The sequence below is a fragment of the Miniopterus schreibersii genome, assembly GCF_964146895.1.
Source record: "Miniopterus schreibersii genome assembly, chromosome: 8".
Classification (NCBI taxonomy): Eukaryota; Metazoa; Chordata; class Mammalia; order Chiroptera; family Miniopteridae; genus Miniopterus; species Miniopterus schreibersii.
The window spans coordinates 23,255,993-23,271,645 of NC_138109.1; the positions used below are offsets into that span (position 1 = coordinate 23,255,993).

Sequence of the window (15,653 nt, forward strand, 5' to 3'; positions counted from 1 at the left end):
TTCAGTGAGGGTTTGGTAAGGTGCACAACAATAAATAGAGAAGCCATTTGTTGTAAAACCATTGTAGAAGATGCTGCCCATTATGTTGTTTGGTATCTGTTCCCTGTATTATGTCCCATGGGCTGAAAGTACCTTTTAGAATTTGGTATAATGAGAAAGTTTTTCTTTCTTGAAGACCTGATATGTTTCTGTTATTTCTCAAATCTCTCTTAGTTTAGCTTCTAGGACCGAATTTAATTACTAGCCACAATATCTGTTAATACTCATGGTTAGCATATTTGCTTCCTTCTCCTTTGCATAATTTGTTTTCTGTATCAAAGGATGTATGTTATACCTGAAATGAGTGGTACCCTTCGTGATGTTACAATTTTGGTTTACATATGCAACTGAAGTGTGATTACAACCCTGATTTTAATCTTACCTAGTTATCTAGCCTCTGATTCTCTTTTTCTTTTACTTTCCTGCATCAGTTGTTTTAGTAGACAGTGTGTTTGATCAAATGCAGTATTTGTGTCTGTATAAAGCAAATTCAACAGGTTTAAGTGACACGTTAATGCTATAAACCATTTAGTGTTTGATCATAAATAACTTGTAATAAATAATGAGTTAATTTCACTGTTTAAAGTGTTTTCTTAAAAATATTTCAGAGACGGATATATAAAACAACTACTCATGTACCACTGGAGTTAGGACAGATCATGGATTCAGAAACGTTTGAGAAATCTCGACTGTATCAGCTGGATAAAAGTACCTTCAGCTTCTGGTCAGGACTCTATTCAGAGATTGAAGGCACTGTGAGTAATTTACTTCTTGAAGAGACAGTCTATCAAATTGTTTAATACTTTGTAATGTTTGTTTTCCTTTTTATATATTTGTAATATAAAAGAGGGTGCCACACCTACAAATCCCAGATGCTTTCCTGACCCTTGTTATTGATAGAATAGGTGTGGAGCAAAAGAAGCAGAAATATAACTGTTTAGTTATGATCTCACTTATATGTGGAATCTAGTGAACAAAATAAACTAACAAACAATAGAAACAGACTCATAGATACAGAGAATAGACTGACAGCTGTCAAAGGGGAGAAGGGTTGGGGCAGTGGGTGAAAAAGGTGAAGGGATTAAGCAAAAAACCCCCACAAAACACAAAAAAACTCATAGCCCTCGCTGGTGTGGCTCAGTTGGTTGGGTGTCATCCTTTGCACCAAAAGGTTGCTGGTTCAATTCCCTTTCAGGACATGCCAGGGTTGCAGGCTTGATCCCCTGTAGTGCAGGAGGCAGGCTGTTGCTGTTTCACTCTTACATCAATGTTTCTCTCTCTCCCTCTCCCTCCTCTCTCTCTAAAAAAAACAAACAAAAAAAAGTATTTTAAAAAAAAACAACGAAAGAAAAACCTCATAGACACAGACAATGATATGGTGATTACCAGAGGGAAAGGGGGTTGGAGGGAGGTAAAAGCGGGTAAAGGGATAGTGATGGAAGGAGACTTGACTTGGGGTGGGGAACTCACAATACAATATACAGATGATGTATTCTAGAATTGTATACCTAAAACCTATATAATTTTATTAACCAATATCACCCCAGTAAATCCAGTAAAAATTTTAAAAAAATTCTGGGAAAAAAGTTGTAGAATATGGTAACCGTTGCCCTGAGGGCAGGTGGGAAAAAGCACCTTATGCTGTAAGTTATTCTTGTAGCAGCCCTTACTTGTCTTCATGCCTCCAAACTGCAATCTCTTCTTCCACACTGCAGCCAAGGGAATTCTGCAGAACAGTTGCGGTCATGTCATTTTCCTGTCGGGTGAAGTCCAGATTTCTTTGCATGGTTTATGAGGTCCTTTTTGCTTACTTGAGCCTAATGTTTTTGTTTCTTCCTCCAAAGTCTTTTTCCTTCTGTATTGTGCTCATACCCAACTTGGTTTCCTATGACTTTGAATCTTTTTACGTGCAGTATCTCTGTCTGGGGTGCCCTTCCTCTCCCTCTTCAATGCCACTCTCTCACTAGAGGCTGATTAATCCCTACTGTCCCATTAGGATCCAGCAGAGACATCGTCCAAGCGAAGTTTAGTTACTGAGATATTAAAGATTAATAGTAAAACTTGATGCCTTCTGCCCTGGCCAGCATTGCTCAGTGGTTAGAGCATCAGCCTGTCGCAGGTTCGATTCCCGGTCAAGGGCACGTACCTGGGTTGCAGGTTCAGTACCCCACCCTGGTCTGGGTGCATGCAGGAGGCAGCCAATTGATTTGTCTCTCTCACATTGATGTTTCTCTCTCCCCCTCCTCTCTTCCCTTCTCTGAAAATCAGTGGAAAAAATATCCTCAGGTAAGGATCTAAAAAAAAAGAAAAATTGCTGCCTTCCAATCAAGCCAGGAAAGCTAGCATTATTGTGGATTATATTTGACTCTGGTTAATTAATCTGAAACATATTTACTGATAGGGACAGGGCCTAAGTAGGAAATCAGCCTTCAGAGAGAGATGGAAGTAAAGGTGGGAAATTAAGACACTGTCATCTTTTCTTTTCTGCTATTGATGTTAGATAGAGAGGAAGGGGCGGGGGGGGGGACGACATTGATTTGTTGTTACACTTATTTATGCATTCAGTGGTTGATTCTTGAATGTGCCCTGACTGGGGATAGAACTGCATCCTTGGCATATGGGGACGTCACTCTAACCAACTGAACTACTCAGCCAGGGCTGACAGTGTCATCTTTCTTCATTGATGTTTGATTTTTTGAAGGTCTTTGACTTACTCCCACAGGGCCATATAAAATGACAGGAAAAATATTTTCAGTCTCCTTGGTTGTCATTAGTAAACAGTTCCCGGGAAAGATGGGCAATAACTTGGTTGTTACAGTTGGTGACTGTGGGAGTGGTTCAGTTTGTTCTAGGAGATGATAGAGGTAGGGAGAATACAACTGTAGAATGAGAGCTCTGTAATTGCTGTGGCTCAGACTAGAAGCAGTACTGATGGGTAAAAGCTGGGAACATTAATAGTCATCGTTATAATATTTGTATTGGTAGTGATTTTCACTTCATATATTGTTTTTACATTTATTGTTTTGTTTGATGTTTACAGCAGTGCTCTGAGGTACAAAGTATAGGCATTATCATTCCCTTTTTATGGGTGAGAAAGGGAAGGCTCAGAGAAATTAAATGGCTTGCCCATTTAATGGCCAGGTGACACTAATAAATGGGAGAATGGATTTCGAACTCTGCTCTTCTGAGTCTTTAAAATTACATTGAAGAAACCATTCTTGAAACTCTGGGACCATGGCATGAATGTGCTCTTTCTCCTTGGGGAATTAGCAGCTACGTTTACTATTAGGTAGGAAGCATTCTGCGTTACTTTGAAATCCTGTTCTGTTTGAAAACAAGTTCATAAATTTCTGTTTTGTGTTGATTAAAATCAATAGGCTTATATGCTTTGGTCACAAAGAACAAGTACAAAGATTAATTTAGATTTTTTTTTTTTTGCGTTGGTACTTTTTACCTGAGGGAACTTAAGTAGAGGCCTTGTGTGCCCACAGGGCCACTGTTCACACAGTGTGACAGCACCCAGAGAGGAAATGTCCTGCCTCTCTGAGACAGACTTTCCTGACATCTCATAGATGTCAATAAAGAGCCTTCCCAAGAAATGGAATGGCTGGGGAGTAGAGTAGGGCAGAGAAGAAAAGTTCAAGTTGTTGCGGCTTTAATTTCTCTATGTTTCTGGGTGAGTAGTTCAGCCTCCTTTAGCCTCATTTTTCTGCTCTTTAAGATGAGAAGTAGGTAGATATTAAACCATATTGCACGTGGTTTATGGCAAGGACTGAGTAAGTGAGGCAGTGTAAATGAAGCACTTGATACAGTGCTTAACACAGCAATTACTTAGTCCTTGGGTTTCTTTGGGCAAATTACTTTAATTGAATATTAGTTGCTTCATCTATAAAATAGAGATGACTATGCCCTTGCCCTGCCTGCTTTTCAAGACTTCAGTGAAATAATATATAAAAGCACTAGACTTGTTTTTGCTGAGATCATTAGTTCTTTTTATAGGACATCCCAGGAGCATGCTCAGGGAGATTATCAATATAGAGAAAGTTTACTGATTACTGCTTTGTTTTTCATTCCCCAGAGTATACTAAACAAGGTTGCAACAACAGTACTCAAATGCATTAATAGATACATTCAAGGTTCATATTAAAGCTACCCTTGATACTTACTTAAAAGCTGGAGTTTTAATTATAAGTGTTTCAGCCCTTCACCAAAAGCATTATAAATCCTTGATTCTGTATTATTTATTAGGATCGAGCCTAGGATGAAAGAATGCCAACCCAAGTCGATTAGTTTAACAAGTAGAGCATATACCATGCATTGATGCCAGACCATGTCTTTTGGGAAAACAGTGTTTATATCCATGATTGAGCTAAGGGAGTCTTTAAAGGCAGTTTATTAAAATAGTGAAAATAGTGATTTTCAAACTTGGGTGTACATCAGACTTATCTGGAGACTGTTGGGCCCCACTTCTAGTTTCTGATTCAGTAGTTCTGGGGTGGGGCCTGAGAATTTGCATTTCTAACACATTTCCAGGTGATGTTGCTGTCCAGAGATCATATCTGAGACCCCTGGTATTAAACCAACCCAGCATACTAGTAAAAATCTAAAAGATGGGTAGCGTCAAATGTGAGTTAGATCGTGGGGAAACAGAAACACTCAGGTACTGCTGATGGGAGCATAATTTGGTATAAATACTTTAGAGAACAAGCTGATAGTACTAAATAAAGTTAAAACCAAAGGTTGATCTAAAAAATGTAGAGTGTAAAAAGCAAGTTGTGCAGTATGATGTCATTTATATACATTCTTAAAAAGCATGTATAATCCACTAAATTATTTATGGATTCATATATAAAAATGCAAAGTAGATTGGGAGGATACCCATAACTATATTATAGTGTCCCAAACCCTCAAAGCACAAAGGAATCATCTCTGAACTGGTGGGATATTGTGCTTCTAACCAAGAAGTGTGATAGATCATTGTGTTCCTAAGGCTCCACAGAAGGAAACAGTAAATTGATTCCTCTTGACAAAATGAGTTTCACAAACATAGTATCTGTTATGGGAGATCATGTTTTCTTCTCAAATTTTAAGAGCTGCTTTCTCATTTGAATGTCCTAGTGATTTGGTGAATATCTGTGTTCACTTTATCTGCCTAAGACAAAGGGCATGCTGAGAAAGGGGCCTACATCTATGAAACCCTGACTCCTACCTCAGGATTCACCTTTTCCTTACCTGGAGAGGGCACAGAGAGCCCATTCTGTCCCAATTTGGTAAGTGGACAGGACTCTCCACTTATACCAATACTAATACTTTATCTTGACTGAAGAGGTGATTTCTTTTTAAGGGAAAGCCAGTTATGGAGCTAAAAAGTCTGGTTCAACTTCCATTTCTTTCTTTCTTTTTTTCAATCCTCACCCAAAGATATTTTTTCGGTTGCTTTTCAAAGAGAATGGAAGGGGGAGGGGGAACATCAGTGTGAGAGAGACATTGATTGGTTTCCTCCTGCATGCACCCCGACCAGAGCTGGGGATCAAGCCTGCTACCCAGATGTGTGCCCTTGGTCGGAATCAAACCCAGGATCCTTCAGTCTGTGGGCCAGCCGTCTAACCACTGAACCAAACTGGCTAGGGCATCAACTTCCATTTCTGTCACTGGGATTTTGGACAAGTTGCTTAGCCTTTCTAATCTTATTTCCTGATTCAGAAAGCCTCTGTTAGTGTCTTTTGGCAAAAGTTCTTTTTCTTTAAACAGCTTTATTGAGATGTAATTCACATATCATATCACTTATCTGTATAAAATGTACAGGCAAAAATCTTTTAACAGTATAAATTTAGTATCTCAGTTGGTTTGTATTCATCTAAATGCATATTTTATCCTAAGTGAGATAGGTCCTTTTTTCTCTCTAACATGATAGTTTCTAGTACTGTTCAAGTGTGAACAAAGTATGCTTTGTTTTATAGCTTATTCTTCTCTTTGGAGGAATCCCTTATCTCTGGAGACTTTCTGGACGATTCTGTGGCTATGCTGGCTTTGGACCAGAATATGAGGTATGTACACCTTCTTCTTAGCTTCCTTGGCTCCGAGATGATACCTGTCCTTTGTATGCACATTTTGTTGGTGATCCTGTCATTTAGTCTCAGATACAAGGGAGCTGGGTAATGTAGTCTCTGGTTTGGTAGCTGCTTCTCAGGAATAACTCTCTGCAGTGAATGGGAAAGCATGCATTTTGTTGAACCCATACTAAGCAGGTACTTCAAACAAAGACAGTGTGTATCTCACAGTCTCCATTGAGCTGCTTGTTGGCTACCCACTCTTCCAGGAATTCCAGTTTAAGGCAAAGCCTGAGACTTCCCACCTGTAAGGATGTTGGGACACTGCATCCTGACTTCCCCTTAGAAATTGCCAAGTCTGTTCCCTTCTTCCTGATTCCTTTTTGAAATGGTGGATCTCTTCTACATATATAGTTTCCTTGGGCTTTAATTCAGCTTATCTGAATTAAAGTTGTCCCTTTTCTGTATACCTTTTTCTAAAGCAGCCCACTTCTTTTAAGACCCCTTCTTCTGATGATGTCTCTATATCTTTACGGACTCTTGCTCCTGACCTGTCATTTGTAGTATTGCAGTTTACTTGCATAGTCTCTGCATTGTTTCAAAAAAGTTTTAAGGTGGTTTTATGTAATCACTGTGACTGGCTCCTTATTCACTTCTCACCTTAAATGTCACTTTCTCAGAGGCTTTCTCTGACCACTCCATCTAAAATAGAATTCACCTGCCACTTTGGTGAAGCGTGTCACCTTACTTAGGTATTTAACACTATGTGCAGTTATATCTCCCTGACAAGAATTTTAAGCTCTAAGGGGACAGAGACCTTATGTATACAGGGGTTGGCAAAAGTATGTTTACAGTTTTGAGTACATGAAATAGTTTATTCTTATATTCTTATTTATTAATTATTATATTATTTATTTGTATTACAAGTGTAAACCTACTTTTTCCCACTGCTGTATTCTTCATTGCTATGTCACTAGTGCGTATAACAATGCCAGTCACAGAGTAGGTACTCCATAAATATGTGTTGAATGAATGGACACAATCTGTATACATATATGCATTAAAATATTCCTTACCTTAATGGGACATATTTTATATAAGGTTCTGAGATATTATTTTTCTATTTAACAATTTTTAGAGATCTCTTCCTGTCTATTTATATAGATCATTGTTGTGTTTATAATTTTTTTTAAATCTTCACGCAAGGGGAGAGAGAGAGAGAAACATTGATGGGTCAGCTCTATCACACGCCCCAACCAGGGATTGAAGCCAAAACCCAGGCACGTGCCCTGACTGGGAATTGAACCCTCAACCTTTTGGTGCATGGGACGACGCTCCAATGAACTGAGCCACCGGGCAAGGGCGATCTTTGTTCTCTTTAATGGCTATGTGGTATTGATTGTCCTTTCTTTGCACAGTTCTAGTACACACAAATTTCAGTTGCACAGTTTAGTTAAATAACACTAGTCCATTAACAACAGAGTTCAAATTTCAGTTAACCTAGTATATTATATGAGTGATTGCATAAAGTACAAACTTCCCTGCTAGCTCTTCGGTCCACAAATCACTTGCAAATAACACATGCTCATAGTCATCAGTGACTATTACCTCCCTTTTTCAAAGTGTGTCAGTGATTGGTCACTGCACATCTGTTATTCAGTTATTCAGAGTGAGTGCTGTGTTGTCTCCTGGTCTTCCAGCTGTATACCCACCTGACATTTACAAAAATGGATAACTGAAAGGGAATTGGCCAAGAAAGATGAAAGTGTAGCAAAGAAATGAAAAATGATAACATGAAAGTGAAATTCAAATCTCACGTGTGTGGAGTTATAGAAGAAATAGCTGACCCTGGGAATGCTGACCCTGCTGCCATTAGAGAGATTTAGATCTACAGCCAGAGGAACTCAGTGAAGGTGACCTTTTTGATATAAATGAGGAAAGTGGTTTTGACGAAAAAGATGAAGATGTCCCAGAGGTAGTGTTACTGGCAAAAACTCTCACTTTAAAGGACCTCAAAGATATTTCTTGCCATTGAAAACTCAAAGGGTAAAATGTTCCAAGCTGATGTAAACTTTGAGACGAGTATGACAATTCACCAAGGCAGAGAAAAGGTGCTGTCTCCATATTATAAGTTGTACAGTGAGAAAGTGAGCATTGTTCAAACTCCTCTTAAGTTTTTTACAAAAAAATAAGACACTAATTCTTAATGTTTCTAATGATTTAAATTATAGCATACTAAATGAATGTTAGTTTTCTCATTCCATATCCTTACATATTTAGAACTGACAGTAGAAGATAGACAAAAATTTTAAAGCTCACAGAACAATCATTTTTTATATGATTAAGATATGTTGATAAACTAGGGAGAATGGGGGATGTTTCAGAAGATTAGAGATGAGCAAATGTCTTGATTTTCAAATCTTTAAAATGCCTATTTGACTTCAGGTAACTTTCACATAGTGCCTGTGTAATAAAAGAGGAATTGTCTTATTGCCTCCTTCTCTAGCAAGTAGACTTTGAGGGTGTAGATGATGTTCCAGACCTTGTATTACCCATTGAATCAAACACATTGCTTGAGATGTAGGAAGTACGCAGCAATTACTCATCTATTTGTTCACTAATAATTCATTTTAAGAATGAATTAATATTGCACTATAAAAACTGCCAGTTTTTTCCTTCTTGTGTTTAGATCACTCAGTCTTTGGTGTTTCTGCTGATGGCTACACTTTTCAGTGCATTGACCGGTTTGCCATGGAGTCTTTATAATACTTTTGTGATAGAAGAAAAACATGGTTTCAATCAACAGGTATAATAGAGAATGCAAATGTTCTCTTTTATTTATTTATTTTTATTTTTTAAATATATCTTTATTGATTTCAGAGAGAGGAAGGGAGAGAGAGTTGAAACATCAGCGATGAGAGAGTCGTCATTGATCGGCTGCCTCCTGTAGGCCCTCGACTGGGGACCGAGCCCGTAGCCTGGGCGGGCGTGTGCCCTGATGGAACCAAACCTCGATCTCCTGCATCCTAGGTTGATGCTCCACTGCTGAGCCACGCCCGGCCAGGCAAATGTTCTCTTTTAAATATGAAGACCTTTTATGATCATAATTTGCTGTTTTAGAGGATGAATTAATTGAGAAAAAAGGAACTGCATATGGTAAAGATCATAGTTAAAGTCTTGCCATAAAATCTTCTAGCACTAACATCTAAGGATTTTCAGCTAATAACATTTAAATGAGTACTTTAAACTGTAAGATGTGAGACATTTACTTATTGTCTTAGGTTACCTAGTGTCATATAATATAGTCTCACTGCCTTTTAATTTTTTTAATTGCTTTAATAATGTATCCTTTGTATTCATCAATTAGTTATTTGAAAAGCAGTTTCTCAGTTTCTTGTGGTGATGTTTTCTTTTTTCAGACTTTGGGGTTCTTCATGAAAGATGCAATCAAAAAGTTTATTGTGACTCAGTGCATTTTATTGCCTGTGTCTTCACTTCTACTTTACATTATTAAAATTGGGGGTGACTATTTTTTTATTTACGCCTGGCTGTTCACATTAGTTGTTTCTCTGGTGAGTAAAATCTTTTGTTTCATTTTCTTTTACAGAGTTCCTTGGTGCGATAAGTATGGTTTAGTCTTCATTAGCATGTAAACAGTTCTTAAAAAGCAGACGAAATATACATAAATTCCCCTGTTGGTTTCTGCTTTTGGTTATAAAAATAGGAGAATTGACTGACAGATTTTCTTCTCCTTATGTTGACTTTTACAGATCCTAGAAGCTAGTTGTTACTTTTAATGATCCAGTTGTCAGGCAATTTTGGGCTATGCATTTATGAGTTGCCACCAGAATGGATGACACAGTTTGGTAATTTAATGACTCTTGACTGAGCTCCATTGCCTAAAAATCATGGCTGTTGTGAAGAGAATAGATTGAAGAGGGACAAGAAGAAGAAAGCATAAACGGACCTGGTTTTTCTTTTCCTTCTCCCCTGCTTTTTCCTCCTCCTTCCTCCCCTCCCCTCTCCCTTCCCTGGGCCTTTCCCGTCCCTTACCCTCCTTCCTGCCTTCCCCACTTCTCTCTCCTCTCTCCCTCCCCCTCCATTTTCTCTTACCCCTCTTCACTTCCCCCGCTCACATCTTCTTTTCCTCTTCTCCTCCCACATTCTAAACTGTTTCACAACACAAACACGACAACACAATGAAAATTGTCTGTTGACAGCCCCTAGAAAATATCATCTGTCATCTCTTAACTCCACTGATGAGGAGGTTTATTTTACTCTGAATTACCGTGATGCTCATTGCTTCACTTCCTACTGGTGGGATCAAGATCAGAAAATGGGCACTAGTTGGATGTACAAATATCTGTTGTATGGCAAACAAAGTGAGAGGAAATGCTTCCAAAATGCTTAAGGAAGTGCTGTTTCAACCAAGTGTACAGTTGTGAACTGCAGGTAATTAATTTTAGCAGACCAACCAAAATAACAGCACACAGTCAAGCCCTAGTAATTCTTTTTTAGCAAAGACTTCAGGTCTGTCATGATTACTTTAAAAGGCAGAATTCCAACTTATTATGGGCTTATGAAGTATCAGAAATCCCCAAGATAGTTTTGAATGGGCCATTCGACTTTTCAGTTATTACCCCCTAGAGACTACTCATTTTGATTTAATTCATCAGACAGATTGAGCACTTACTGTCCGGTATGGTTTGGGGCTGGGAATGCCAGAGCAAGTAAGATCTGTCCCTGTTCTCAAGGCCAGGATCACATAGTTGTTTTAATGTAATTGAATCTGTATAATGAGTAGGTTTTTTTTTAAAGAACATATTCATAGGTTGTTCTGACATTTACTTTTCAGGTTCTTGTCACAATCTATGCTGATTATATTGCCCCTTTATTTGACAAATTCACACCTCTGCCTGAGGGAAAGCTTAAACAAGAAATTGAAATAATGGCAAAGAGTATTGACTTTCCTTTGACTAAGGTGTATGTTGTTGAAGGTAAGGCTACTGGGGGTAAGAAGATTTCATTTGAGTGGTTTGTTTTATTTGAGAACTTTATTCATAAAACTTTAATAAATGAACAAATCAGTTTTTTAAAAATTTTGTTATCTAAAGGTTAGGATTTTACATTTTGTTTTTTTAAGATTTATAGGAATTGATGGTATAGTACAGGGATAGAAACTGGTGGCCTGATGCCAAATCCTGCTCTTGCCTGAAGCTATGTTTGGTTGGTTTTACAATATTGTTTTTAGTTTTGGGCCAAGGCCTTTATCACTCCGTGTTATATCATATATATTAGACTGACTTATGTACTTTTGTTACCTGCCTGGCTCCTAGGAATTAAGTAGGACTCCTGCAGAGTCAAATTCCACTTAACACTAGTTTCAGGCTCATAAACAAAACTATTGTTATTGGGTTTGTCTCTTTCAACAAAACTTCCAGTGTTCTGGAGGACTCTGGTTGTGAAAACCTGCAGATTACCAAAAACTGTACTACCATTGGGTAGAGGTAAGCTACCTATTAGCTTACGTAAGACTACTAAAGTCTTAAGGAAGCTTACAGAGATGTAGAGTAAAACCGTTGTGTGGTACCATGACTTTCAGAATCTGTGAATTAAAATCCATGTAAATGAACGAGACTGGTTTTGCCTCTGTAACTTACCAGCTGTGGAATCTTGAACGGATCACTTCACCCTTCTAGGTTGCAGTTTTGCTTCATCTAAACCACAGTTTGGCAAACACTTTCTATAATACCATAGATAGTCAATATTTTAGGCTTTGCAGGCCATATGCTCTTTGTCACAGTTATTCAGCTCTGCCATTATAGTACAAAAGCAGTCATAGATAATACGTAAATAAATGAGCATGGCTGTGTTCTAATAAAACTTTATGTATAAAAAATAAGTGGCAGATTGGATTGAGCCTGCAAGCCATAGTTTGCCCATCCCTTCTCTAAACTAAAAAATCACCAATGAGAAGCAGTTCTATTGGACAAAGGAGTAGAAACAGAAGTATATAATTGTGGGGCCAGGGAAGAACAGACATGGTCACAACTGGAAAGAATGAATTAACAGCAGCTAGGAGAGTATAGAAATCTCAGACATATAGTAGCGTCTGAGGTTACACAGACCAACTAAAGGTACAACTGGAACATTTCTATGGGGAAATGGTAGGAGAATAAGCCAATTTGTACTTCTTTAGTCTCTGAGATCACTACTCTTTTAGTTAATGTCAAACTAGTGGCACACTAATCAGTACAGCAGAATAGTTTCTGAGGGTCTTTAACTGAAGGGGCAACTTAAGTTGCTGATCACTTAAGTTATAATCAGATAACATGAAATGACAGCTAATGATATGACAACAGGTATTTGATAGGTGTGTGATGCATGATTTTAGATGAAATAGGCAAGGCTTTATGTAGGGTTATAATATAAGCTGAGACTACAGAAAATCAAGATTTGAGTAGGTGGAAGGGTGGAATTTCAGAGGTTAGGCTATGGAGTTAATAGTCTTGGGTTTGAATCCTAGCTCTATCACAATTACCTATGTGACTTTGGGCAACTTAACTTTATCAAACAGAAGTTTACTCATTGGTGATGTGTGCTTTTATTGTTGTTAATAATGGTAACAGTCCTCAAAAATATTTTGAATGAATGAATGTTACTAACAATAACACCACATTACAGATTTGTTAATTAATAGGAATATTTTAGTGAGAAACTAAGATTCCTGCTCTCAGAAAATATCAGATAGCATGTGCAGTGCAGAGAGTTAAACTAGTGTGATGTGATAAAGAATGACTGAGTAGATCCTTTAGAGTGGGTCAGCAGGCAAGACCTCTCTGAGCAAATGAATTTAAGCTGAGAGAAGGAAGGAGCCGTGCATGCTGAGATCAATAGAAAGACCTTCCAGAGCTTTGAATCTTTAGGAAACAGAAAAAAGTCCATTTTGGTTGCCACATAGCAGGAGAGTGTTAGGACATGAAATCTGAGACATAGGCAAGAATCAGACCAGGAAGACCTTTGTAAATCAGGCGAAGGAGCTTGGAATTTAAGTTCAGGGGTAAAAGCCATTGATGGTTTTAGGCAGGAAAGTGGCATAGCCTGGTTTGTCTTTTTAAAATGTCTTGGTTTGCTATGTGGAGAATAGATTGTAGGGGTGGTAAGCATAGAAGCAGGGAGAGCAGTTAGGGGTTTGTTATAGTAATTCAGGTAGGAGATAGTGGTAGCTTAGACTAGGGCAGTGGTGATTGATGGAGAGAAGTGGATGCACTTTGCTAATAGATTGCATGGAAAGGAATAAGGGGGAAGGGGAGACATCAAGGATAATGACCTAGATTTTTAGCCTCAGTCGTGGGGTAAATGATAGTTTACTGAGATGGAAAAACTGGGAGACAGCAGGTTTATGTGAAATTAAGTTGGATGTGTTGCACATTGAGGTAACTATTGAACCTTGAATTAGAGTTCTGCAAGCAGCAGTTAGTAGCAAACAAGCAGGAGAAAACAACTGTGGCTGATTTAAGCAGAAAAAAATTGCTTATTGAAACAATATTTGATCGCTTATAGAATCACCAGTAAAGTTAAGTTTACCAAGCTTGGAAAATGGGCTGTTCCATAGGGAGACAGGGAACTCAGAATTTCACGGCAGAACCAGTCTGGGAGGACACTGCTGTTGCCTCCAGTTGGATTCAGCAGTTTGTACCCCTAACATCTCTGCTACTAGCACCTACAGAATTAGTTCCTCACTGCCCTGCTTCTTTGCTAATTAGCTAACTATTCATAGTCCCCAGTGGGTGCATTTGATTGAGCCAGGGCACAGGGCTAGCTGCCAGGAATGCTGGGGAAGCAAATATCTGGCTTTTTAGATTTCTTAAATGAGAAGCCGTCCCTCACAAGATTTACATGGTGTGAATTCCCTAAACTCTGAAAGGAGATTCCAATCCTGGGCAGGGGAAAAAACCACACCTAAGAATATAAGCAACAAATATGCACTATAAACATCCATGTGGAGATGTAGAGATATTAAATAGGCATCTGTGTGTATGAGTTTGGAGCTCTAGGGAGAAGTCAGGGCAGGAATATTGATATGTAAGTATCTGGCACATAGGTGGTGTTTAATGCCATGGATGAGGGCACTTAGAGAAGAGCGGGGCTCAGGTCAGAGTCAGCAAGAAAGGAAGAGCCAGCATTGGAAACTGAGAAGGAGAGACCATTGAGGTAGGAAGGAAAACAGGAGAAAATGCTGTTTCTTTTGTGACAGGAAAAGGAAGTGTTTTTAAGGAGGAAGCAGTCAACTGCTGCAAATGCTGCTGAGAGGTTAAGATCAAACATCATAAACAAAAATGGTACAGGTGGCAATACCTTATATTTGCATAGAACATGTTGATTTTTAGAGTTCTCAAATACATTGTTTCATGCCTCAAGTGGCATTAGCCATTCAGTACACAAGTGTTATTGAATATATACACATGCCAGGCACAGGGACACAAAAAGCTTATGGTCTGGTGCAGGGACTCTTAAACTTTATTGAGTAACTATAAGTATTCCCTGGAGAGTTTGTCAAAAGACAGACTGCTGGGCTCCATTCCCAGAGGTTCTGACCTCATAGGTGTTTCTAGTGTGTACTTCTAACAAGTGCCCTGGGGTGATGTTGATGTAGGTGTTCCTTGGAGCACACTTTGAGATACGTGGACCAGTGGGAGATATTAAGATGTTAATTTTTTATTTATATGCTTACAGTATGCCTACTTCCATAAATAACTTCAGGCAATAAATAATTTCTAAGAAATATTTTAAATTAATTTTTTAAAAAACTCAGAATCAGAGAAGACAGAAATGAGAAGTATAAGACCTCAGAATGGTATGCAACTTTTCAGATCCTATGGTCCTATAGTATTGGCAAAATTGGACCACATATTTGGCAATTAAACAAAAACTGAAAAATAAGCAAGTAAATGCCACTATTTATCAAAGCCTTACTATATTCTAAACATTCTGGCAAACATACGGCTATATGCATAAACTATACTGTATTCTAAATATACAGCTAAACATGCTTTACATTAGAAATATGAGTAGATACAAACTTCACATTTTCTGTGAGAGATCTCAAATTCTCAAGAGAAACATGTTTTATAATTTCTTTTTTTAAAAGCATATAAATAATAGTAGTAGTTTATATGGATCAGGCAGTATACTAATTGATTTACTTAGAATTTCTCATGTAACGGTTTTTCTAATCCAATAACATAGATATTGACTTGCATCATAAACAGGAAAATAATTAAATTTAAGAAAGTTTCTTACATTTACACAGCTAATACATGGCAGAACCAAGATTTGAACCCAAAGTCTACTCTTAACCACTAAATTCACTGCACGCTATAGAACATTTAGAAAATAAAAAATATACATAAAGAAGAAAATAAAAATCAACTATAGTTCAGCTACTGTTAGCCACTGTTAAAAATTTAGGTATGTTTTTTCCAGTCTTGTAAAAAATAGCTTTAATTATTTCCTGAGTAGAGAAGTATGTATATTTACTCTAAAAGCCTTGGAAAAGGGAGA

At 38.0% G+C, this 15,653-nt stretch overlaps 1 protein-coding gene across 1 annotated transcript in view; it reads left to right on the forward strand.

The window, feature by feature from the left end:
• ZMPSTE24 (zinc metallopeptidase STE24) overlaps positions 1-15,653 on the forward strand; it is a 28,972-nt gene that overhangs the window by 1,645 nt on the left and 11,674 nt on the right. The window contains exons 2-6 of the mRNA XM_081144756.1: positions 648-794; positions 6,000-6,086; positions 8,779-8,895; positions 9,509-9,661; positions 10,945-11,086. Coding sequence (XP_081000882.1) covers positions 648-794; positions 6,000-6,086; positions 8,779-8,895; positions 9,509-9,661; positions 10,945-11,086 — 646 coding nt within the window. The remainder of the gene's footprint in view (positions 1-647; positions 795-5,999; positions 6,087-8,778; positions 8,896-9,508; positions 9,662-10,944; positions 11,087-15,653) is intronic.